A 26,724-nucleotide genomic window follows, 5' to 3' on the forward strand; every position below is an offset into this window, starting at 1 on the left:
TTTTGTACTCTTTTACAACCCAAATCTAATTTTACTGCTTATGCTAGATTTGTCGGAAATATCAAAATTTTCTATTTGAAGTTTCTGATTTCCAAAAAAACCCACTTGTAAAACAAAATAAAACTGGAATTTTTCAACATTTTCACATTAAAAATTAATATTTTTCCTTTTAAAATCTTTTATTTGATATATATGTGAAATTCAGGTAAGTACAAATCCCATTTAATAACATGTACTCAATCCTTGACCTTATGGTGGATTTAGTATTGACAAAAATGTTGTATTTTTATTTTTTTTAAATTTTTAATTTGAGCATAGTTAACATGCAATGTTACATTAGTTTTGGGTATACAACATAGTGATTTAGCAAGTTTATACATTATGCTATACTCACAAGCATAGCTACCACGTTATCATACTACACTATTACAATATCATTGACTATATTCTTTGTGCAGTGCCTTTTATTTCTGTGGCTTATTCATTTCATAACTCGAAGCCTGTATCTCCCACTCCCCTTCACCCATTTTTCTCATTCCTCCACCCCTTCCCCTGTTTATAGTCTGATTCTGCTTTTCGTTTATTGTTTTTTTCAGATTCCACGAGTGAAATCATATTTGTCTTTCTCACTCTGACTTATTATTAGCATAATGCCCTCTAGATCCTTCCATGTTGTTGCAAATAGCATGATCTCATCCTTTTTTACAGTTATGTAATATTCCTGTGTGTGCACCTGTGTACACGTATTACATCTTCTTTATCCATTCATCTATCAATGGACACTTAGGTCAGTTCCGTATCTTGGCTATTGTAAATAATGCTAAAATAAATATAGGGGTGTGTATATCTTTTTGAGTTAGTGTTTTCATTTTTGGGTGGGGTAAATGCCCAGTAGTGGATGAGACAGTATTTCTATTTTTAATTTTTATGGAACCTCCATACTGTTTTCCACAGTGGCTGCACCAATTTATATACACCAACAGTGTATGAGGGCTCCTTTTTCTCCACATCCTTGCCAACTGTTATTTCTTCTCTTTTCGATTTTAGCCATTCTGACAAGAGTAAGGTGATAGCTCATCATGGTTTTGATTTGCATTTGAGCATCTTTTCATGTGTCTGTTGGACATCTGTTTATCTCCTTTGGAAAAATGTCTATTCAGGTCCTCGGGCCTTCTTTTAATCGGATTGTTTGTTTTTTGAGAAAAATATTGTAACTTTCAAACATTTAAGCTAAATCTGATTTTCCCATGGGCTAGAAGGTTATATCTGACATTCTATGACTTACCCACTACTTTTAATCAACTGAAAATGACATAAAATTTGTTTAATCTACACATTGCTTTCTAATATATTTTACTCAGAGAATCGCACTATTCATATAGAATTTTAATAATTCAGTATCATAGTATGTACCTACACAAGAAAAGAACTCTTACTTACATTGTGTCAATCACTATTCTTGTCACTTTAAATATAGTTGATCCTATTATTCCTGGATTCTGTATTTGCAAATGCCTACTCAGTTAAAATTTATTTGTACCCTCATAATCAATACTCTGGTAAGTAAGGAAGTGAATCTGTGTAATTACGCATACACAGTTTAGTACTAATTAGCTCTCTCTCATGATCTACCATCCCCTTCTTCCTTAGTAGTAAACTTTCTGGCACATAGCCACCCAGAATGGTTTCCAAGTTTCCTTCAACCAGGTATTTCCATAAGAAAAACCAGGGGGTAGGTAGAAGTAGGAAATACAATTTCTCAAAATGTCCATGAAGGAAAGAGACATGCCTTTCTTCACCTTGCTTTCTCTGGTAGGAATGTGATTACGACGTTGAGCGGCCATCTTGGATCACAGGTGGAAGTGTTACCACGAGGACGGTGGAACAACAGGCTAGAAGTCTGGATACCTAACACTGTGACAATAGCCCAAGCCCTGGACTGACAACCTCCAGACTTCTTCTATGAGAGAAAAACAGACCTCTAGCTGAAGTTCCTGTTATTTTGGACTTGATGTCACCTGCAGCCAAAACTCATTTTAACTGATACAAAAAGTCATGCAGAAATATAGGGCCATTGCTTAGAGTTATACAGAGTAGAAGTCCACTGGATAAGGCACCAAGATGGCTGATGGGTAAATGGGGGCTGAAACCCAACCTACCCTCTCCTTTCCAAGCTTTGAACAGTGTTTTGTTTACCAAGAGCCTGATAAACCGGGCCTTGTAGAAAAGTGAAATTTTGTCTAGAAACAGAACTCCAGAGCAGCATTTTCCAAAATTTCCTTTGCATACTCCTGGAGGCATTGGAAATGATTTTAGGTAGTCTCCTTAATGTACTTCAAAATTTAATTTAATACTAAATTAAATGGGCTTATATATTTCATGGTAGTTACCACTCCATTCTGCAAGTTCAGACCTCAGTGCTAGAAATGGCAAGAAGCAAGGAAGGAGACTATTGAAAGGCAGGAATAAAAGAAAACAGAAGCTCATCAAACATTATGTCATTAGGCAGTGTTTTATGGTGGGTAGAATACAAACTCTGGAGCTAAACACAGCCAGGAGGCCTGTGTTTAAATCCTGGCTCTCTGTAACTAGCTGTGTTATTTTGGGTGTGTTTCTTAACCTTATTGTGTGCCAGTTTTTGTAACAGAACTAACACACAAGGATGGTGTGAGGATTTGAATAATTATTACAGTGCCTGACACATAATGAACACTCAATGAACGTAAGGTATTACCACCATTCTGGTAATTATTTAGCAAAGAAACCCAAAACTAGCCATGCTTGTTGAAAGCTTTTTTTTGGCCAGGAATTGTACACATCTGACCTTACTTTAGTTATCAGGAAACTAAGGCTTAGAAAAATTCAGTAACTTTCCCAATGTTATGCAACTAATTCTAGCTCAGCCAGAATTCAAACTCAGATAGATTGGATTCCAAAGCCACGGTTTTTTAACAAAGATAATTAAGGACAAGGCCTGCAAGATTTCACAAGCTTCCTCTTGTATACTCTTTCCCCACTCATAGAATGTAGTAGCAAACTCTTTCACACTGTAAGGAGTGGAGGATGGGTAGACTGGAGAGACTGAGAACAAGAACTGGAAGGGTGGGAGAAGTCTTGGGAAGTGGCAAGAGTGTTCAGCCTGAGCCAAAAATCCGGCTGAGTCCCTGGGCCCTGTGGCAAAATGAGAGAGCATGGGAAGCTGACCAGATCTGAAAAATGCCTCTTGGTGATTTATATGAAGCAGTGGACTCTCAAGATAAGTTTCAGTTCTATTTCTCAGTGCTTCTAAAATACTGTTGCATCGTGAAACACAAAATGAATCCTATAATTCAACAATTTTATACTTTCTCAATTATTACTTATCTGATGGCTTTGAAGTAAAGAAAGGATTTAGTCATCTAAATTATTTCTTTTTTTAGAGTCCACGTCACACCTGTTAGGCAAGGAATCTTTGCCTTTATTGCAAAAATGTTATTTCAACAAAACTTTCAAAATGTTGCAAATCGGCTGCTTTGGTTTTGCCAGTTTGCAAAAAGTAACTTAACCAGTTTCTTTTGAAACTAACTTTTAGGACTGAAAAACCTGTAACTATGTGTATGTTTCCTGAGATTATAACATTACGGGAGGGGGACACAAGTGCAGGAACTGGGTGGTAAATTTGACTCCAGAGGTTATGGATTAATTATGAGTTATTCCGAGCATGTGCCTCGGGTTTGGTGAGAACGAACACTTGGCGGGCGCACCTCCTCTCTGCTTCAGTGCCCAAAGCTCTAACCCAGCCACTTTCGCTGCACGTGCTGGCTTGTGCGGAAGGCCCAGCATCTCTGTCCCGAGGGCGGTTGACTAACCCGGCCGCCCACGTGGCCTCGGATGGCCTCAGAAGGCTCTGGAGGAGGCCCGGCCACCGTTGCTCGCTCACCCGGTGCGGCTGCGACGCTGCAACCCACCAAGGTCCGCTCCGCCACCAGGAGCGCTCCGCCGGCACTGCTCTACTCCCAGGCAGCCGCCGCCTCCCGCCCAGGCCTACTTCCTGCCCATCGTGCGAGGGCATCCCGCTCGGGCCCGCTTCCCGCTGCCTCCGCCCGCCGCGCGCCCTGCATCCCGGGAGTCGCACAGAAGGAAGCCACCGAAGCGTCCCTGGAAGGTGGCGCTCGCCGCCGCACAGGCGCACTCCCTCCCCGGCGCATGCGTCCAGGGGCCGACCAGCGGTCCCCGTCTCCGGTGACGTGGCGATGCGCAGGCGGAGCCAAGGTCGGTAGCTGGCGGGCGCGCGGGTGGGGGAGGAAGAGCGAGGTGAGCAGGGACGTCAGAGTGGAGAGCGGAAGGTCAGGGAGGCTCGGAGCGGAAGTGAGACTAGGGAGTCTGTCCGCCATTGTGGACCCGAGGAGCGAAGAGCGAGAGGGGGAAGAGGAGCCTGCACGCCGAAAAGAAGGGCCCCTTCCACGGACCCCCGAGCGCGAGGCCCTCTTTCTGGCTTCTGAACGAGCGGCGGCAGCGGCGGCGGCTGGATCAGTCACTCGGCGGAGGGCGGCAGCCAACTGCTGTGAGTGCACGGGGAGAGGCCCAAGCGGCGGCGGCGGCGGCGGCGGCGGCAGCGGCAGCAGCTCTCGGGTTGCGGTGAAGAATGTCAGCCACTAGCGTGGATCAGGTGAGGGAGCAGAGGCCTCAGGCTCGGCGAAGGCCCGAGCCCTGGAGCTCCACCCTCGCGTGGGGCTTCGGCTCCTCCCCGTCGCCGCCGCTGCCGGCCCCATAACGGTGCCGCGGGCGCAAGTTGCTGCGGTCCTGCCGCCCGGGCCGGGGCGTGCGCCCTGCCCGGGAGCCTGCGGCCGAGACGGGCGGCTGCGGAGCCGCGCTGGGTGGGGGAACGACCGCTCCTAGGGGCCTTAGGGCAATCGGAGGGCGGCAGACGTGGGGGCTGAGACCAGGCGACCTCTGGGAGACGGATTTCGAGTGGCGGGTAGGAGGTTTAAAGACTGGGGGTGGTTGGGAAATTGGAGGCTATGGAGGATGTGGTGGGTTTTCCTCCTACGCGGATTGTTGAAAATAACTTGTCTTTGATAAGGTCTTTGATTAACACACTTTCTCTCTCTTTTTTCTTCTCATTACCACCTCTTTCGTCTTGCTGCGCAGAGACCTAAAGGGCAAGGAAATAAAGGTGAGTTTGAGTATTTTTATCTTATCTGCTAATGTTCGTCTGATGTCACTTTTAAACTTTGCCAGGGCCTTTTTTGTTTTTCTCCAGTTTTTTGTTTGTTTTGAAATGTATGTTTAGAGAAATACTCATCACGGCCAAACCAGCCAAATGCTACCCAAAACTTCGGTAGTTCCTTGCTTTGAAGCTACTTTTTTAGAAACCAAACTGTACACAAAAAGTTTTCTTGGTTGTATTTCAGTTAAGGAGGTATTATAAATGCGGTGACATTTCTTTAATTTTGCAGTTTATCTGTATTATGTAACTTCTACCACAAAAATTTCTCCAAATGCGTGCAGATAAGTGGACATTTTGTTCGACATTGCTGGGTTATGTTAAAAAATGCAACTCAAGTTGTATTCCATGTCACATTAGTGAAAACTGTACTGTTAACCACTGGTTCTAGTGAAGTCAGTTAAAACATGAGAGAGATCAAAACTGAACAGGCATGTCATCTTGCTGTGTAGCCCTGATTGCAAGGTGTGACTCAATCTGGTATTTTAGAAAGGACTGGGAAGGAAATAATTTGTGAGGTTTCTACTCTGGCTATATGATTTTAGTTAAAAAAAAAAAACCCCAAAAAACCATTGAAAGTAAAGCATTTAAAAAAAAAAATAAGTGTTTTTTGTGTCTATTAATATGGAACAATACAGTCAACTGACTGAAACATTATGACATTAATCATGTGACATTAGTAAGTATAGAACAATAACTGCTTTCTTGGGATAGTGCCAATTAACATTACAGTGAATTATAGATTTATAACATTTTGTAATAGGGCTTGAAATTAGACTAAATAGAATTATGCTTCCTGTTTTTTATTTCAGTTAGTAAAGTATTACCTAGAAAATAAGAGGTATAGTAGCTTTTTAGATGTAAGTTCAAGGTCTTTATTGGTGCTCTTTATATTCTTAGGGTTTTTATTTGCCTTTGCAAATTTGAAAAGAATAGGTTCTGAGTACTCAGGTCAGTTAATTTTGAGTTGTAGTACAGTTTGAGAATTTGTACATACCAGATAAATGGCACTGTATCAGGTAGCATAAATTTATTGTTTTGATTAAAGATGTATTTTGGGGGAGTATATACACATTTAGAAGTTTTAGTTTTTACAGTTAAAAGTTCAATTTTAGGATTATTTTCCGTTGTAAGCATAAACCTCAGAGTTTGATACTGTTTATTTTAAATGTTTTAAAATATTGTAAATTTCAAAAGAGTGATCCATTAATTTTTTTTTTTTTGCTAGTTTGCTCATGAGGAAGTATATAGACTTGGAGATATATGAAATCTGTGGTCATTATTGCCTAGCATAAATTATTTTATCCTAGATCTGTGGGGAGGTGGCACTTTGCAAGGCTATTTGAAATGCTAAGTGTTTTGTGTTACCTGCTTTAAGGTAAGTATGCAAGTTCAATGAAGTACTTACTTGTTTGACAAAACAGAATAAAGCATCTACAGCATTGTAAGCCATTACTGAGTTACTGTTAAGTTTGATTGTGATATAGTCATTTCCCTTAGGTATGTCCTAGTGATATCCCTGATACAGATATAAGTTATCTATGACAATAATTGCATATTGACATTTATAAGTAAGTATTTTTTGGGTTAAAATTTTTTTGATCCATCAGCATAGCCTTTTTTAGATGTATCTAGACACACACAGAGTATTTATTTGGATAGCTCTTTATTCCAAGAAATTTTCTTTCTTTCACCCTTATTGTTCCATTCATAGTTTTATCCATGGATAGAACGATGGACTGGGATTCCTAGGAGACCTGTGTTCTAATACTTCCTGTGGCTACTGACTTGCCAAGTGAGCTTGAACACATTGCACCTTTTGGTCAGAATTTCCCCTCTATCTACAAAATAAAAGTGATAATTCTAGCTGTAAATCCTATTGTATGTTATGATGAATTACAATTACAGTAGTCCACTGCTCTAGTTGCCATTTTATTTGCTGGATTTATTTTCACCTTCCTCACCTCATCTATTTTCAAGGTGCAGGGAGACTGTAGCCTAAGACATGGCAGGAGGGAAAAACTCTACTGGCCTAAGAGTATTGGTAATCATTTAAGATGCTTTAAAATGGTAGATGCTGCAAGTGCACAAATACACGTATATGTCACTTGTATTTTTATGCCCCTGCAGGGAGAATTACAAGGCGAAGGCAGCACCTGCAGTGAACTGATACAAGTAGCTATGTGTGTGTTTGAGAAAAACTGCTGTGCCTTAGCTGACTTGGTTTTCAAGCCAGTAAAACTGTTTTACAGTTCTGTTTACTTTTGTGAAGCAGAAAGCAGTTATTTTTCTTGAACTACAGCCTGAATATTCTAAGAATATTGAGTATTAAACTTGAATTCAACTTCTCAAACATGAAAAATACATGTCGCTGAGGAGTAGTCAAAGTTGTGAAAGCATAATCCTTTTCAGATGACTTAATTTCAGAGATGCTGTATTTCCTTTCTGAATTATCTTCATATGACACTGTGAGCCTAACACCTGTCTTAGTGTCTTTGATTTTCTAAGTTTTTTCCTGTATATCCTTAAGGATTTAAGTGCACTAACAGCTAAAATTTTAAAGGAATTCTATATCAATCTCTTTGTAAGGCAAAAATGCTTTCGTAGTATAAGTAATAATTCTAGGTTTTCTTTTTTTGTAAGTTTGAGTTCTTTTTAGTTAATAGATTTTCTTTATGTTAACTATTAGAACTCTTTATTATCCTTGGCTAGGGTAGTACTGAAGGATAGTAGAAATTTAAGGATAATTTAACTATTGGTCCATAATTTATTTATTTTTATTGGTTCATAATTTGAAACTGATTTTATATCACTTTTATTTATTAATAACCAGAATTTTTTGCTTGCCAGAATAAAAGGGTACCTCTCCTTTCCCTGCAGGCACCACAGATAAAAGTGTCAGATCCTGTACTCCTAGCAGCCTTGCTACCAGCTTCCTCCTGTGCCTTAAGTGTATAAATAGACGAATATATGGAAAGGAATTTATCTTTTCCCTCCTCTCTTCCCCCCATCACTTCCCAACAGAGAGACAGAATTGTTTGGTAAAATTGCAGTTTAAAAGAATTAGGTTGAATTTGGCTGTATTTTAGTGTTTCAGAAAAGTAGTGGAAAATGCAGTGTTTTGGCAGTGTTCTTTTGTATCCTGTCTCCACACTCCCTCTGGAAATGATTGCAAAGCACTTTATTGTCATTTTAGGCTTCATTTTATTATTAATCCTCAAAACATTCCTTTAAGGAGATAGAGGGTATATGGTATTGTCGCTGTTTTTGTAGGTGGGAAAACATGATGCACAGATCTGTTGACTTTCCTAACTTGATGTAGTCAGGACCAGAGCAAAGAATCACCTGGCTCCTAAGGCCCATGTTCTATCTTGATTTGACTCTGCTTCATAGAGCAGAGGAAACAGGCGAAGAATCATGTAAGTCATCTGTTCTTTTTTCCCTGAAGAACTTGTACAGACTATGGGACTGGCTTGGATATCTTTGCTGTTTAATGGCTTTCAGTCTCCAAGACGTTAGCTTGTCATTAAGTAATGTTCAAAAACTAAAGTCTTTAAAGACAGTTGAATTTCTTAAGGAAAGGTATGCTTCTGAAATTCAAGGGCTAGCCTCTTATTCAGATTCTAATTTAATGCAAATTGCTTGTTAGTATTCATGAAATACTTTTAATTAAATATTTTTTCCTTAGATTGACGTACTCCTTGAATAATCTTTTAGAACTTTTTAGACATATTTATGCATCATTTATGCACAGACCGTAGACTGTATATTTACTTAGTGCATGAGAATATTTTGTTCTTAGTCTCAGCATCTTAGAATTAGAAGATAAAGAATAGAACAGAGGAAATGAGTAAGAGTAGCACCATAATATAGATTTAGACAGATTTTAAGTGGGTACTTTTTACTATTATTAGCAGCATGGACTAAATTTCTGAGAATCTGATGAATACAAGAAATAGATAGTTGTGATTTTGAAATGGGTAGCTGTTTCAGATAATAACATATGCTAGTATCATAGTCCAATAGTGTAGTGAGATTTTTTTTTTTTCAGAGGTAATAGACCATGCATAACCACCTTTAATAAAGGGGTGGTAAAGCCAGTGGTGAAGGACATGTTAGAATCTCTTGGGCTGAAATGATTAGCCCACCAGAAAAAACCTAAGGTACCCTTCTCTTTATTTTTGTTTCTAGTAGCTGTTATATATTTAAATTCTAGGGAGCACATTTAGCTCAACTCTGGTTCTTGGAATCCTTACCAAATACAGTTAAACCACCTCAGTGGAGCCAAGATCAAGGTGACCTTCGTGTTGCTCTTGTGATTTGAGGGCAATGTAGTATCATAAGAGGTCTACTTTGAAGGCTTCACAGAGTAGTATCATTTCTTTGAGTGATCATTAGTGGCAAAGAGTGAAGGGATTTCACCTATCTTTGCTGCCATGCCACTGTCAGCTTGTAATAATTACATTTTTGGTGATCTAAACTCTTGGAAAATTAGGGAAAATAAAAATGTGATGATACTCTAGAGGAACACACAACTTAAATTCATTGCCCCCAGCCTTAATTAATAATAACTCTGTGACACTGTATTTTTAAGCAGGGAATTTTCAGATTCTGAAAGGGTTTTTTTTGTTTTTGTTTCTAAGGGATTAGTCAACAAACATAAGAAACTTTCAGCTTTTTTCATCTCACGTGTTTCAAAAGTAGAATAGTATATTTAGACAGTGTCATCATATCACGTGTTAGCCTTGTAAAGCTTCTGTTTATGTGGTCCTAAAGTAATTTTTAGTCTTTTTGGATCTTGTAATATTTTATGTAATAATAATAGCCAAGATTATTGAATACTGTCTTTGAATCCTCAGATGAAATGAGGTAGGTACTGTTAATTACCTCCTTGAACAGAGAAGTAGAGTTAGAGAGACTAAGCCACTAACTAGAGATCACCCCGCTTCTCAGTGTTAGACTTGGGATTCAGACCCAGGACTTGACTTCTAGTCTGTGCTCAAAAGCACTCTGAGACTGCATTCAGAGAATAACAACTTTATAAAGCATTTTGGGAAATGATCTCTGAACAAATACAGCATTATAAATTATTCTCTGGTTTTCTTATGTGTTTGAGGAATAATCATGGTTATCTTTAGTGTCTTCGTTTGTACTTTCAAGTGAAAGTTTTTGTAATTTTTTGGTTTAGAATTAGGGGCCTTTTTATTTAGATTTTTTATAATTTATTCCTTGTGATAACTGCTTCAATGAATTTTAGCCACTTTCTTTAACTGGGAACATTTAAGACATTTACTCTAACTTAAGTTACCAAGGAAAGTTATTTCATTTTTTATTTACCTTTCTTGTACTAAATTATATAGAGATTTAACAAAGGTAGAGAACATTCAGCAATCGATTGTCTACAACACTATTTGGAGTGTTTATTTTAGATTCAAATATAGTATCAGGGAACCCTTCCAACAATTTAACTGTTTGCAACAATGTTGAAAGTGAGATATTTACATTATGTTTTTGGTAATGGGAAGTGTATATATAGTTTATGTAATCTTGGGTATATACAAGATTTGTAAGTTTTTGGTTGCTCATAAATATTTGTACCTATATTAAGTTAAATTTTTAACAAAAAGAACAACTCAGGATAACTTTTTCTGAGTTGGTCAAAAAATATTGAAAATGTTAGGTTATTCTGTCAGTTTCATAAAGATAATTACCACACATCTAATATAAACATATTTTTTAGTTTCAGTACAAAACGGTTCGATTCATCAAAAAGATGCTGTAAATGATGATGATTTTGAGCCATACTTAAGTAGCCAGACAAATCAGGTAAGTCTGACAGTCCCATATTTAGGAAATTAAACTTACATTAGTATTAATGGATTTTTCAAATAGATATTTTAATTGAGGCTAACCATGACATGTATCAGTCTAGTGTGCCTGCATAATACTGAGTAACAGTTGCAGGTTTGTGGTACAGGAGAATTCTTTGGAAATTCTAGGTGGCTGCAACTAGATTGTGAAATATAAAAATTTTAAGATGGACATTATTTGTATATGGTATGGTAGACTTTTTTTTTTTTAATTTTGAAAGAATTTAACCTTTTAATGTTGCTGCCGTATCTTCATAGCCAAAGCAAATTACAAGATTTAATTAGCTACACGTTTGTGGGAAAGGAGTAATTATGCCTGAAATTCTGGTTAAATGTAGTGTTTTCTCTTTTATAAGGTATTCTAGTTTGAATTTCGTTGAGAATTAAAGTTTTAATACAGCCAGTTAACGTAGGGAATAGATTTATAAACACGCTTGCCTTCTATGTTGTAGGCTTGGAGAATTTCATAAAATCAAATAAACTGGTGACTTTTAAGGTTCTTTTGTGTTTAGATTTTTCACAGATAATTGAGTTTGTATACAGGTATAATTTAGATTTAAGCATTGAAAAACGAAAGAGTATTCTTTGGTCTATACTGTTTCTGCATTCATTTGTTAATGTAAATTAAAAAAATAAACTTTTATTATTAACCAGTTTTTTGGGAAAGAATATTAAAACTGCTTTTGTTGTTTTGCTTAAAAAAAAGGTATATGAAAAATGTACCATGAAATCTTCTAGATTTTTTTTAAACTGTAAAAGAACAAGGAAACAAATATCATTGTAGGCCTTTAGAGTTGTAGGGGAAGTTTGAAAAGAAGTAGTTCCCAATTTGTGGTATGTAGGATTGTTTTTAGGAGTGTGGAGAGCCATGGTTCTGTTAAACCTGATCTACCCCTTGGTCATTTCTCGTTAACCACCCACTTCTGTCTGTTGATCTACATTCCTAGCTTGTATTGGGAGGGAATAAATAAATGAGAAAGAATAAAAACGGTTGATAAAATCTATGAATGTTTGGCTGCTCATAAAAGAATGAAAAAATTATTTCATACTTATATAATCTAACTTTATGATCTTGGTAACAGATTTACTTTGCACTTAAAGGTTGTGAAAGAAATGTATAACTGGAAATTAGGGAGATCATTGTTTTGAATTGCAGTGCAAGTTTTAAAAGAAATGTTCAGTATCCTATTATTTGGGCCCATGCAGTAATCTCAGTTAACATCTCTTATGGCAGTGTTTCCAACTTTTTTTTAGAAATTCTGATATTATGAAGTATAGTAGATATTTTCTCAGAAAGGTCTTCATGATCAGATAAGTTTGGGAAATTGTTTTAAATATTAAATAATTGAATTTTTTTGCTACTTGATTTTATACTTTATGTGTTACAATGTAAAATGATTTTCTAAGACAAGAATATAGTTACAAAGATCCTGTTGTTTTCAAACAACCTCTGTTTTCAAGGAATTTTAATGGAATGTAAATGTTTGAGAATTGTAACCAGTAAGAATTCTCTTGTTTTACGTGGTAACAGATTATATAATTTATTTGTCACAGGGGCTTAGAAGATTGTTTTTTTGGCATTCCACAGAGGTGCTTCAGGTCTGCCTAGGGAAAACCAGGGGAGAGTACTCTTGATCCCATCCCCTGAAGCAACCAGAGCTGTGCTCTGCTTTTTATCTGTTTTATATGTTGGAATTCTGCATAAGATTGCAGTTGTAAAAAAATAACTTTGAAAGTGTCAGAAAACTGTTATTTTCTAACAGTAGAAGAGATTTGTTTAGTGAACCCAATTTTTAAATTGTATTTATAAAAGTTTCCTTATTTTGGGACAAAAATCTAAAAAAGATTTGTTTTAATATGATGTTTAAATAGAAAGTCGTATGCTTTCTATTAATAGGTTTTTAATGATATTTGAATATATATTCATGTGCTATTTAAAGAGAAGTTTTAAAATTTGATGCCACTAAGGCTGTACTCTCCTCCCTCTCCTTGTCAGTACTAACGAATAGGTTTTTAGCAATTAGCTTTCTGTAATACTAAAAATAATTATCTGTAACCAGAGCACATATTATTTACCTTTGAAGGAGTACTCACACTATAGAATGTTGAAAACTGGGTTTATTGGAGAGAAAATTGAAAATTATCTGAAATCTTAGGGATGATTTGTGTAAGACTTCAAGTTACTCATAACACCTAGGTAAAAGGGAAAATTTTTAAAAATGGACCTTTTAAAGCAGGTTAGTGAAAACTAGAAATACTGGTGAAATATCTCAAGTAATTAGTTACATATTATTTTTTTTATTTTATTTTTTAAAGATTTTATTTATTTATTTGACAGACACACAGCGAGAGAGAGGGAACACAAGCAGGGGGAGTGGGAGAGGGAGAAGCAGGCTTCCTGCCTAGCAGGGAACCCGAGGTGGGGCTCAATCCCAGGACCCTGGGTCCATGACCTGAGTCGAAGGCAGACTCTTAACGACTGAGCCACCCAGGCGCCCCATTAGTAACATATTAAAATTATGTAAGCATTTATAGTTCAATGTTCAATTAAGAAATTTTTCAATTAAATGTGTAGTATGTCTTTAAATTAAATTCCTTCATCTGATTTTAATATTGTGAATAAGAAAAATGAATCTTTTGTCTGGAAAAGTGTTTAATTTTTTGGCTAATGACTTAAATTGTTTTGTATACTTTAGATCTAATTCAGATCAAATCCAGGGATACTTTAAAAACAGGTTGTTGGCCTTCCGTGGTAACATGTTCTATTTTCTAGTGCTCAGTTTCTTAAGGGATAATTTTTATAGTTATTTGAAAAGTAACTGTTCATCCTTCAGGTCTTAAAATTAGTTCTCTAAAGTTCCTCAGAGTAATCGGGTAATTAAGTTGATTGGAAGATTTAGGTTTAAATGGTACTGTTAAAGATGCCGTGTAATTTGTGCATATAAATTTGAAGAATAACTTGGAAAAATAAGTTTGAGTTTGTCTGCTTGTCTATATGGGAAAATAAATTCCTAGCCATGTTTGTCAGAGAAGTGGAATAGAGAACTAAGAAAGTAAAAAATATTTTGAATTTTGTTACTTATCGTCCTGGCCATCACTGCCCTTAGTTAAGGTTTTCATTATCTCTGCCTGTTGGAGTGATTTTCTAACTAGTAATTCTATATTGCCACTCAGCAGTCTTCTTAAAGTCCAAGTCTGTGCCACTGTCATGTTAAAGAGTTACCACAGCTTCACAACAGTGGATACATTTGTTCTATGAGTGCCCTTAAAATTGCTCCATTTCCCTCCCTGCCTTGTCTTTGGTCAACTTTCTCCAGTTTGCTTGAGGATATAGGAGTCACTATTTTCTAAGAATATAAATATTTTCTGAGTATTTTCTTTCATGATCTCACTCTTTGTATGATCTGTACACACACACACACTCCTATATCTATCCCTTGATGAAGTCTCTTCTGATTCTCCCAGTTACTTGCTTCCCTGCTCTTTGTACTAGAGTGGTTGTTTTCCTTTGCTTGTACTTCCATTACAGTACCTATCAAATTTCAGGGTCTATGTGTCTTCCCCATTAGACCTGGGAAGTGTTCCAGGTCAGAGTCCATGTTCTTTATCTTTTTGTCTCCAGTGACTGGCACTGTATCTGGCACATAGTAGGCAAGTGTTGAATTAATGGATTGCTTTATCTGCTAGAATTAGGGAACAAAGAATTACAGTTGAAATATTTAGGTTAACGGGGTACCATGTATAATACATTTTTTGGTGACATCCTTGTGATTAGATATGCGTAGGGTATACTTTTTGAAAAGTATAATATTTTTAAAGTTTTAGAAGAAAATACACATAAGCATTAAAAGTATTCTAAACTCTTCTGGAGTTTGAAGTACCTCAAGTTCTTAATAGAAAACAGTTTTTGTTTTTCTCTGTACGGAAGTGCTTTTATTGGTGAATTACGCCTTTTCCTTTCTAATTGAACTTCTGGGATATTTATAGCTTCTTCTTTCTTGGAAAGAAAGTAAAAATGGATCTTAAGTTTCTGTGTGAAAGACTAGCTATGATTTGAGTTGTATTAAAATGTCTCAAGTCAGAGCAGTAATCATGAACTTCTTGTTCAAGTTTTGAGATACTAGAAAAACAGTTGATGTATATCGTAAGACTAAGAAATAATTATAATAAAATTATAACGAAGATCTTTTAATTTTTTCTGTATTTTAGATTTCAAATTAAAAAAAAAAAAACTAGGGATGTCTGAGTGGCTCAGTCAGTGAAGTGTCTGCCTTTGGCTCAGATCATGATCCCAGGGTCCTGGGACCGAGTCCCTCATTGGGCTCCTTGCTCAGAGAGGAGCCTGCTTCTCCCTCTGCCTGATGCTCTCCCTGCTTGTGCGTGCACTCTCTCTCTCTCTCTCTCTCTCTGACAAATAAATAAAATCTTAAAAAAAAATTTTAAAAACTAAAGGTAAAAGGCCTTACTCCTATACTTTCATATAGCACTTTGTAGTTAGCATGGTAGATTTTAGAAAATCTTTACAATTGATAAGATCAGCAGGTATTATCCTCATTTTACCAACGTAGTCAGGATTAGAGAAATTACATGATCTGATGAGATCACTGACATAGAAAGTAAAAGGTTAAAGAATTGAGTCCATATCCTTGACTACTACATAACACCATGAGTTTTTATTCTTTAAGATCTGGTATAGGTCTGAAATTATATCTTGTGTTTGGGGATTAATTTACATTTTAAAGGGGCAAGTTGTATTAACAAATATAACTATTATTGATTGAATACTTCATGTGTCTTAGGTACTGTATCTTTTATTTCCTTTTTGTAGATGAGAAAACAATTCACAGTTTAAGTAACTTGGCTACTTTCACATAGCTGATAAGTACCTGGGCTGGGATTAAAGTTTAGACATCTCATGGCTTCACTTCAACCTTATGTTAAATGGCCTCCCCAGATTGTGTTTCTGAGTTAATGCTGTGGGTAAAGGGTCTGTGGATCTGTTGTTACAAGTATGTTTCATTATATTCATTGATTTTTTTTTTTAGTCACTTTATATGTTTATGTATTGATGTAATTTTTCCTCTTCCAAATAGTACTTTGACTGTGAGGGAAACTTCAAACATTTTACATCATTTGGTTTAAACGTTGCATATCTTTAAAGAATATAGTAAAATTTCACTGTAACCAGTTTCCAAATTATGAGTATTCTATTAAAGTGATTATTTGAACATAAACTGTTATATTGATTATATCTCATTATAACTAGGTTTGAAGTAAAAGATGAAAGTAAGTTTTCAGTTGTTATTTTCCATCATCAGTAAGTGGAACTTTTGTTTCTCTTCACTACTAAGGTAGATTCCTTTGATTGATATTCCATATAGCTAGCAATTAAAAATATGTCTTAAATTTAGCAGAACATATTTTTAAATATTTCCAGTTACAGTTGAAGCTCTACTAATTCAAAATGTGTTGACCATATCTTACTTTGAAACTCTGAAAGTTTCCTATAGCTTTGTTCTTACTAGAACCCAAAATGAAGCCTTGCCTTTAGAAGCTGGTTAAGTACTTTGATGGAGCTAAGGAAAAAAAACATCTCATTCAGCTGAAACTACTGAAAAAACTGGAAAAATGAATGGGTAGTGTTTGATAAACTGTAGAAAGCCACTTATCTAAGATACTCAAGTATAGGTGGCAGCAGTAACACTGGACAGCTCTGTAGTCAGGTAGGGACAGCACTGTATCTCTGCTTATTAGCCAGAGCTGTCTGTTTGATAGCAGTTGTGACTAATGGGACACACTTTAAAGTAATTTAAACTTATTATTTTGATAAAATCAATAATTCACAGGTGAAGTAGTAAAAATTATGATTTAAAAAAATAATTGGTAAGTTACCTAATAAAAGCCCCCATACCCTAAAGAGTTTGGGCCTGGTCCAGCCCCATAGGTAACAGAGTTGGCAGAATTTGTTTTCCCATTCCCCAGAGAATATTGGCCTCCTTTTTTTAGGAATTAGTACAGATTAGATAATCAGTTAAAACAGGGTGGACAAACTAGTTGGGAATCATATCCAGTCTATGCCCTGTTTTCTTTGGAAAAAACCCTAAGCTAGTAGCTTTTTAAAGGGTTGTTAAAAAAAAAAAAAAAGAAAGAAAGATGACTGACAGCAACTAGAGATTATTTGGCTTGCAAAGCTTGAAATATTTACTCTTTGACCTTTAGTTTGCTAACCTCTGAATTACTGTGATACAGATGATACAGATAAGTTACGAACTTGGTAGGTAACTGCAAAATTCAGCATTTGTGATGGTGAAATAAGAATATTCAACATGGGGCATCTGGGTGGCTCAGTTGTTAAGCGGCTGCCTTCATCTCAGGTCATGATCCCAGGGTCATGGGATCGAGCCCTGCATCGGGCTCCCTGCTCAGCGGGAAGCCTTCTTCCCCCTCTCCTAACCCCTTTGCTTGTGTTCCCTCTCTTGCTGTGTCTTTCTCTGTCAAATAAGTAAATAAAATCTTTAAAAAAAAAAAAAATTCAATGTAAGTTAGAAGTGTAATTTGGAAAAACTTGATTATGAGGAATGAACTTTAAAAACTTTCTACCGCGGGGCACCTGGGTGGCTCAGTTGGTTAAGCATCTGCCTTCGGCTCAGGTCATGATCTCCAGGTCCTGGGATGGAGCCCCACATTGGACTCCCTGCTTAGCGAGGAGTCTGCTTCTCCCTCTCCCTCTCCTTCTGCCTCTCCCCCTGCTTGTGCTCTCTCGGTCTCTCTCACTCTCTCAAATAAATAAATAAACTTTCTACCTGGTCTGATTTTCCACTCTCACATCCAGGTAAGGATGTACTGAGTCCAGATTTCAGTGCCAGCATTCTAAATTAAGACTTTGAAACTGATTACCTCCCTATTCAGCACAGCTCTCTTGCTCTTCCCCGATGTGGGATTTATTCACTTCCCTGTGTTTTGTGTCTCTTTAACTGTAGGTTTTCTTTTAGAATGAACGTATCAGTATTTTTCACAATGTAGGCATTCAGTAAGTGGTTGAAATAAATAATAAAGTAATAAAAGGATCTTTTTTAGCAACTTCAGAAAAAAGATAATTTTAAAACTATGTTAATCACGGGCACCTGGGTGGCTCAGTCAGTTAAGCGTCTGCCTTTGGCTCAGGTCATGATCCCGGGGTCCAGGAATCGAGCCCCGCATCAGGCTACCCGCTCAATGGGGAGTCTGCTTCTCCCTCTCCTTCTGTCCCTCCCCCCCTGCGTGCTCTCTTCCTGCATACTCTCAAGTGAATAATATCTTTAAAAAAATGTTAATCTATTATATATGTTATATTGGCTGACCTATTCATTTTTATTAAGCTTTTTAAGTGTTTTATATCACAGGGACCTCCTTGTCAATGTGAAGCCCTTTGAGTACTTTTATTTTTAGCAAATAACTTAGTGATCGGGTTACACACGTGTGTGTGCGCATGCGCGCGCACTCTTCATGGCTAGTAAAGTTTAATCATTACTAATTTCTGAAAGATTTTTTTCTTTGAAAAACGTTGTTGGTGATTGTTAGCTTTCCTCGGGTTTCTCTTTATTCAATATGGCAGTCAGTGTTTCCAATGTTGGTCTGTGTGGTGTTGCCAGTACTGTTGTGGTTCCAAAAATGTTCGTTATTTCCTTCATACTAATATTGTGAGCATTCTTTGAATATATTTTTAAATATAGTTAATAATTATGTAATACCGTTAAAGAATATGTTCAATTAAATTAGTAAACAGTAACCCATTTATTTCCCATTTTGAATATAGTAAAATATATTGAGTATATTTAAAAAGTCCTTTTTTTCTTTAAGTAGTACTAAGTGACAGAGTTGTTTTTGTTTTTAAGTCCAAGCTTTGCTGGAAATACTCAGTAAGTCTATGTCACAATTATTAATTTAAATGCAACCTTTATTTGATTCTCATAAGTTATTTTTATATCTTATATCAGAATCATTTCAGAGGACAAAATCTTAAATTAACTTTCTCATAGACAGTGGACAATTTCAACAGTTGTGAGGTGTGTCAAAGTAACTTAATAGTGATAATATCTCAGTGTTCATTGATAGGCCTTTGAAAGAAATTTCAGTTGAATTCCAGGTAGTATTTATGAAGTTACTGTTACATATTTATATTGATACACTTTTTTGGATGGGAAAGTAGTGGCAGCATAGTTCTGAGAGAGTAACAGAAAAAAAAAGTTAAATACTCTGCTCCAGGGGACTTAGGATAAGAATGCCTCTATATATTAAGTGAATTATCAGCCCTTAGAATGGTATTCACCCTTATAAGGGGGAGTACTAGTTGCCCTGACTGGATTTAATTTTAAAATTTTGCTTAATTCTATACATTCTAAAGGTCTGTCCAACACTTAAAAAATCACAGCTAAACCAGAGTGAAAATCTATTCTCAGACATGTTTTTGGCCTAAGAAACCCATTTCAAAATAAATCCTTAAAATATCTTATTTTTTACATTGGCTAGTAACAAAGTTGGTTTTTTTTTTTTCTTTAAATAGAATTTGGTGCCTTCATTTTTGGCAAATTACTAAATGATTAGTTAGTATTCAAAACAAATGAGATTTAATTGCAGTAATTCTGGAAAAAATATAGGAACTCACTGTTTCTAAATTAAAATTCTGAACAGGAAGGTGATTTTATTGGGTAAAATTTGGACATTAGAGTACAAAGAAAAGAGGCACCTGTTATCCCACCATTAAGAAATCATAGTAAGTAAGGATTTTGTTTTGATTCTTTTTCAAAACGAGCAAGACAAAACAAAACAAACATTTAGATCATGCCATAGGTATAATCTTGAATCATTATTTTCTTTCTCAGTTTGAGTATTTTAATAAAAGTACAAAATTTAATTGCTGAATTGGATCCCATTGTATAGATAGGTATACTATAGTTCCTCTATTTATTTGGCATACCTTCCAGGTTTGTTTAATCTTTGCATATAAATTTTTGGATACATCAGCTGCTTAAAATAAAGTTGGCTGTAAATGATCAATTCGTGTGTGCGGAGTTTATAATTCAGATTTTTGAGGAAATGATGGTATTTTTAAATTGTGCCAGAGGATCTAACTCTTAAAAATTATCCCCATCCTACCCATCTCCTCCCCCCCCGAAAAATCCTGCAATTTTATAACAAATATTTTAAAATAAAATTACCAGCAAATCTTTGTCTTGATAAAATCGGATTTGAGATTTTTATGTTATCTGGAATGGGCACATCGGTTTTTCATTTATTTAAAACTATTTGATTTTAATCTTTCAGAGTCTTTTTTTCCCCTGCTTGTCAGAGGATATTTCGCTCCTGATTGTGATCTTTTGTCTTCCAGAGTAACAGCTATCCACCAATGTCAGATCCATACATGCCTAGTTACTATGCTCCATCCATTGGATTTCCATATTCTCTTGGGGAAGCAGCATGGTCCACGGCTGGAGACCAACCTATGCCGTATCTGACAACCTATGGACAAATGAGTAATGGAGAACATCATTATATACCAGATGGTGTGTTTAGTCAACCTGGGGCATTAGGAAATACCCCTCCATTTCTTGGTCAACATGGATTTAACTTTTTTCCTGGTAATGCTGATTTCTCTACATGGGGGACAAGTGGATCTCAGGGACAATCAACACAAAGTTCTGCTTATAGTAGCAGTTATGGCTATCCACCTAGTTCTCTTGGGAGAGCTATTACAGACGGACAGGCTGGATTTGGCAATGATACTTTGAGTAAGGTGCCTGGCATTAGTAGTATTGAGCAAGGCATGACCGGACTGAAAATTGGTGGTGACCTGACAGCTGCAGTGACAAAAACTGTAGGTACAGCCTTGAGCAGCAGTGGTATGACTAGCATTGCAACCAATAGTGTGCCCCCAGTTAGCAGTGCAGCGCCTAAACCAACCTCCTGGGCTGCCATTGCCAGAAAGCCTGCCAAACCTCAACCGAAACTTAAACCCAAGGGCAATGTGGGAATTGGGGGTTCTGCTGTGCCACCACCTCCTATAAAACACAACATGAATATTGGAACTTGGGATGAAAAGGGGTCAGTGGTAAAGGCTCCACCAACCCAACCAGTTCTGCCTCCTCAAACTATAATCCAGCAGCCTCAGCCATTAATTCAACCACCACCATTGGTGCAAAGCCAACTGCCTCAACAGCAGCCTCAGCCACCACAACCACAGCAGCAACAAGGACCTCAGCCACAGGCCCAGCCTCACCAAGTGCAGCCCCAACAGCAGCAGCTGCAGAATCGCTGGGTAGCTCCTCGGAATAGGGGAGCTGGATTCAACCAGAACAATGGAGTGGGCGGTGAAAACTTTGGTTTAGGTGTTGTTCCTGTCAGTGCTTCACCTTCTAGCGTAGAAGTGCATCCAGTGCTGGAAAAGCTAAAGGCCATAAACAATTATAATCCCAAAGACTTTGACTGGAACCTGAAGAATGGACGTGTGTTTATAATTAAAAGCTATTCTGAGGATGACATACACCGTTCAATTAAGTACTCTATCTGGTGTAGTACTGAGCATGGTAATAAGCGTTTGGATGCAGCTTACCGTTCCCTGAATGGGAAAGGCCCACTGTATTTACTCTTCAGTGTGAATGGCAGTGGACATTTTTGTGGAGTGGCTGAAATGAAGTCTGTTGTGGACTATAATGCATATGCTGGTGTCTGGTCTCAGGATAAGTGGAAGGGCAAATTTGAAGTTAAATGGATCTTTGTCAAAGATGTTCCCAATAACCAATTACGGCATATTCGCTTAGAAAATAATGACAACAAACCAGTCACCAATTCAAGGGACACTCAAGAGGTACCCCTAGAAAAAGCTAAGCAAGTGCTTAAAATAATTGCTACTTTCAAGCATACCACCTCAATCTTTGATGACTTTGCACATTATGAAAAGCGTCAAGAAGAGGAGGAAGCCATGCGTAGGGTAAGAGTACAGTAATTTTTCTGTGTAGGGTCTTTTTATTGGGGTGGTGTGTATGGATGGGTGTTCTTTAATGCCTTTTAATATTACATTCTGAGTTTAGGAGCTTTACTCTGAAGGAAACCAACTACTTAGCTTAAGAAACAGAGCCCTGCAAACTCCCTTCAGGGCCTCTCATGGCACATGGGCATCATTTTCTCTTCCCAAGGGTCATCCTGACTCTGAATTTGCCTGTTCTTCATACTCAGGGGATAAAGGTCATTGAGTTGTGTTCATCAGAGTTCCATAAATTGTGCATTTATAACTAAGCAGACTTAGGAACTGGTGAGGGACTCTAGTACTAATTCTGTTTTATTAATTTTATGCAAAAATGTATTAGTTTGAAACAGGTTTTGTAAATAAATGTTTGACTATTTCATATTTATGAGAAGTAAAATAGACTTTTTCCCTGAAACTCTTTCCTGAGTCATTTTTGTAATTTGTACACTTAGAGCACTTGTACAAAGTATAGTAAGGATTTGACTTTAGGAAGGCAGCTTAGAGTTGGGAAGGCATGGACTTCTCGATTTTGACTGCAGAATTTCATTTCTTACTCCGTTATTGACCCTCTGTGGGACTCTTAAGGGAGACTTTCCTGAAGTTATGCACTGTTTTTGCTTGCATCATATAAGCCAGAATTTGATCACAGGGCACACAGAGTAAGACAGGTTGGGGAATGTTTTCTGTTTCAAACCACAAAAGAAAATTGGGTCCTATTTTTGGAAAAGAAAGAATGGAGGGAGTAGACAACTAGCAGACTTTTCCATAGGTAGTACATTTAAATTTCTTTTCAAATGCAGCAGGGATAAAGTTAGAAGCTTTTCTAATAAATTATGTTGGTTACTATCGAAAGCTCTTATGTAGAAATTAAGGTAAAGTGGGAACTTAACTCTGTAAAATGTCAACAATTTGTTTCTGTGTGTGAACTTGCATGTCTTGTGGCTTCTTGGTCTGTGCAGACAAGGGAATTATTTTGGTGAACATTCCTCACTGGTGAATAATAATTGAAATAATGATTCTAGAGCAGTCGTTTGTAAACCTTGGGGCACTTAAACTATTGAGGTGCTTCTTGGAAGTGCACGTTCTTGAGACCCACTGCAGGAAAATCTTATATACGGATGGCCCTCGAACAATGTACAGGTTAGGGGTGCCAAACTCCTAGTTTGGAATTTGTATATAACTTTTGGCTCACCCAGAACTTAACTACTAATAGCCTACTGTTTATAGGAAGCCTTGCTGATAACACAGTTGATTACCACATATTTTGTATGTTACATGAATTGTATACTGTAGTCTTAAAGTAAGCTAGAGAAAAAATGGTATTAAAATCATCAGGAAGAGAAAGTACTGTATTTGACAGTATTTGACTATTTGACAGAAAAAATCTGTATATAAGCGGACCCACACAGTTCACACCCATGTTGTTCAAGGGTCAACTGTAATTTGATAAGGGACCTGGTGGTGTACATTTTTAATGAGCTAACCTTAGTTGATTCTGGTGCTAGTGATTCCAGTCAAATGTGGGAGAATGAGGGAAAAGGGATCGAAAGTAGCTCCTGAATTTTTGAGCTCAGCAGTTGAGTAAATGGTCATATTGTAACTGCCATTACGAATAGTGGATCAGGAGAATGGATTTGGGGTATGAAAAGTGGGGTACAGGTTTTCCTTTTAGGATGTGCTGACTGTAAGATGCTTTGGAGAAATACAGACAGTGAAATCTCTGATTAAGCAGTTAGAGGTGGGAGTCAGATTTGGGAGCTTTCTGTTCTTAAATAGTTGATTCTGCGAAAGTGGGATGAGATTGCTCAGGGAAAAAAGATGCATGGCAAGGAACTATTTCTCAACTTTTTTCTTCCCTCCCACTACTAAGGAGAGGTCACCCTTGTATGTCTTTCACATTTCTTCCCTACCCAGTCTGAAAATTTTAGTCTAGTTTTATTATTTTTTTATTATGTAATTATCTCAGGAATTATTTATGACAGTTACATATTGTTTTACAATCACATACCATAGTGATTTAAAGTTAATAATTTTTAAACTTCAAAATTGTACATTTAAATTGTTTCATGGTTTACTGCCAGTCTTTTGATGATGAACCCACCTTTGACATGTTTATTTTGAATCCTTTTTTTTTAATCTTATGTAACTTTTTATTTTTTTTTTTTAGGAAGAGTAATTTGGTGTATATATTTATTTATATATAATATAAATATTTATAATAAATGTATTTAGTCCTTCTAGATTCAGAAAATGTCTTTCTTTGACCATGATATGTGAACAGTAAGTTTACCTGGATATAAAATTCTTAGGTCACAGGCTTTTTATTCAGGCTTAGACCTACAGTTTTATATTTATATTACATTATTTATAGTTTTATATCATGGAGAAGTCTGAGGCCAGCCTAAATTTTCTTTCTTTGGAAATAGCTATTTCTGTGTACAAAAAGATTATTCTTGGAATAGGAATATGTATGTGGAATGTGTTTAATATGGACCTTTATTATAATTTTCCTTAATCTGTCTATAGGCCGAATTTTTAATTTGTATTTTCCTTTTTCTGGTTATGTCGAAAAATACAGTGCATCTTTGTCCTTGGGTGCTATTGGTTCTTTATCATTTTTCTCTGCATTTGGAGACTTTAAAATTTGAATTTCCATGTCATTAATTTGGTTTGCTTTGTGTTGATTTTGTGATTTGTCAGGTTTTGAATTCTTCAGTGACAATATTAGTTTGCTTACATTATTACATCTAGCTACCACTTACATCTGTTGATTGTTTTTTTTTTTGATCCAGAATCCATCTTGTTTATTGAGCACAAAGCTGACTGTTTAAAGCTTATTTCTGCTTCCTATAATTACCATTTTTGAAACTTCTTCCTCTTTCATATGCTTTTTAACTTGTTTCTTTTTTAAAATTTACATACAGTAAAATTGTAAATTCCCTTTTGTTGCCTCTTTGTAGTCAAATGCTTCCTTCCCCCTTTGATTAATCTGTTCTTTGACTCTATAAGGCATTTTCCATAATGTCATATAAACAGAATTACACAATGTGTAATCTTTTAAAACTGGCTTCTTTCACTCGGCATGATATCTTTGCAATGTATTAATGTTGTTTTATATATCAGTTCTTTGTTCCTTTTAATTACTAAGCATCATTCCATTGTGTGGATTTACTACAGTTCATCCATCCAACCTTTGAAGGACTTCTGGGTTGTTTCCAGTTTTTGGAGAATGTAAATGAAACGCCTATAAATTCGTGTACATATCCTTTTTAAAAGTTTTTTTTTTTTAAATCATGCAGTATAATTCACTTTTTTGGAGTGGGCAGTTAATGAATTTTAACACATTTGTAGATAACCACCACAATTAGGATTCAGAGTAGTTTCATCATCCCCGGAAAATTGTCTTGTACTATACCTTTGTATTTGCATTCTTCCCCAGTGTCTAACTTCTGGCAGCCATGATTTGGACTCAATATAGTTTTTTTTTTTTAATTGAAGTATAGTTGACCTGCAGTGTTAGTTTCAGGTGTACAACTTAGTGATTTGACACTTAAAATACATTACAAAATGTTCACCACAGTAAGTATAGTTACTGTCACCATACAAAGTTACTACAGTAATTAACAGTATTGGCTATTTCCTGTTCTGTACATTTGATCTCTGACATTTTATAACTGGAAGTTTGTACCTCTTAATCCTCTTCACCTGTTTTACCCATCCTCACCCCCCCCAACCCTCCACTCCCTCACTCCTGTACCGTTCTCTGTATTTATGAGCCTGTTTCTGTTTTGTTGTTTTTTAGGTTCCACATATAAGTGAGTGAAATCATATGGTATTTGTCTTTCAATTCACTTACTATAATACCTTCTAGGTTCAGGGGCGCCTGGGTGGCTCAGTCGTTAAGCGTCTGCCTTCGGCTCAGGTCGTGATGCCAGGACCCTGGGATCGAGCCCCACATCGGGCTCCTGCTCCGTGGGGAAGCCTGCTTCTCCCTCTCCTACTCCCCCTGCTTGTGTTCCCTCTCTCGCTATGTCTCTCTCTGTCAAATAAATAAATAAAATCTTTAAAAAAAAAAAAAATACCTTCTAGGTTCATCCATGTCACATTTGGCAAGATTTCATTTTTTTTTTTTTTTTGTGGCTGAGTAATGTTCTATTGTATTTGTGTGTGTATATATACAATACACACCACATCTTTTTTAGTCGTTCATCTATTGGTGGACACTTGGGTTGCTTGCATATTTTAGCTGTTTATAAATATTGCAGCAATAAACATAGGGGTGTATACATATTTTTAAAACAGTATGGTTTTCTTTGGATAAATACCCAGAAGTGGGATTACTACTGGATTGTATGGTATTTCTATTTTTAATTTTTTGAGGCACCTTCATACTGTTTTCCACAGTGGCTGCACCAATTTACATTCCCACAAACACTGCGCAAGGGTTCCCTTTTCTCCACATCCTCACCAATACTTGTTATCTCGTCGTTTTGATACTAGCCATTCTGACAGGTGTGAGGTGAGATCTCATTGTGTTTGCATTTCCCTAATGTTAGTGATGTTGAGCATCTTTTCTTGTGTCTGTTGACCATCTGTCTTCTTTGGAAAAATGTCCATTCAGGTCTTTAACCCCTTAGTGGATATGT

At 36.7% G+C, this 26,724-nt stretch overlaps 2 protein-coding genes across 4 annotated transcripts in view; one reads left to right on the forward strand and one right to left on the reverse strand.

Annotated features, from left to right (window-relative positions):
• Nucleotides 1–3,481: 3,481 nt before the first annotated feature.
• Nucleotides 3,482–4,231, reverse strand: LOC110579247. Its single transcript, XM_021688802.1, has one exon. It carries the CDS (start codon nt 4,049–4,051, stop codon nt 3,683–3,685), a length of 369 nt encoding a protein of 122 aa, XP_021544477.1. The 5' UTR covers nt 4,052–4,231; the 3' UTR covers nt 3,482–3,682.
• A 69-nt stretch (nt 4,232–4,300) lies between these two features.
• YTHDF3 (YTH N6-methyladenosine RNA binding protein 3) overlaps nt 4,301–26,724 on the forward strand; it is a 40,463-nt gene continuing 18,039 nt past the window's right edge. The window contains exons 1-4 of one of the 3 annotated variants that reach the window (XM_021688606.2): nt 4,301–4,648; nt 5,131–5,155; nt 10,947–11,032; nt 20,444–22,042. In XM_021688606.2, the coding sequence (XP_021544281.1) occupies nt 4,625–4,648; nt 5,131–5,155; nt 10,947–11,032; nt 20,444–22,042 (1,734 nt within the window). In that variant the 5' untranslated portion in view covers nt 4,301–4,624. The remainder of the gene's footprint in view (nt 4,649–5,130; nt 5,156–10,946; nt 11,033–20,443; nt 22,043–26,724) is intronic. The other 2 variants (XM_021688607.2, XM_021688608.2) reach the window with 2 other exon arrangements.

This window comes from Neomonachus schauinslandi, chromosome 4 (assembly GCF_002201575.2).
Source record: "Neomonachus schauinslandi chromosome 4, ASM220157v2, whole genome shotgun sequence".
NCBI lineage: Eukaryota > Metazoa > Chordata > Mammalia > Carnivora > Phocidae > Neomonachus > Neomonachus schauinslandi.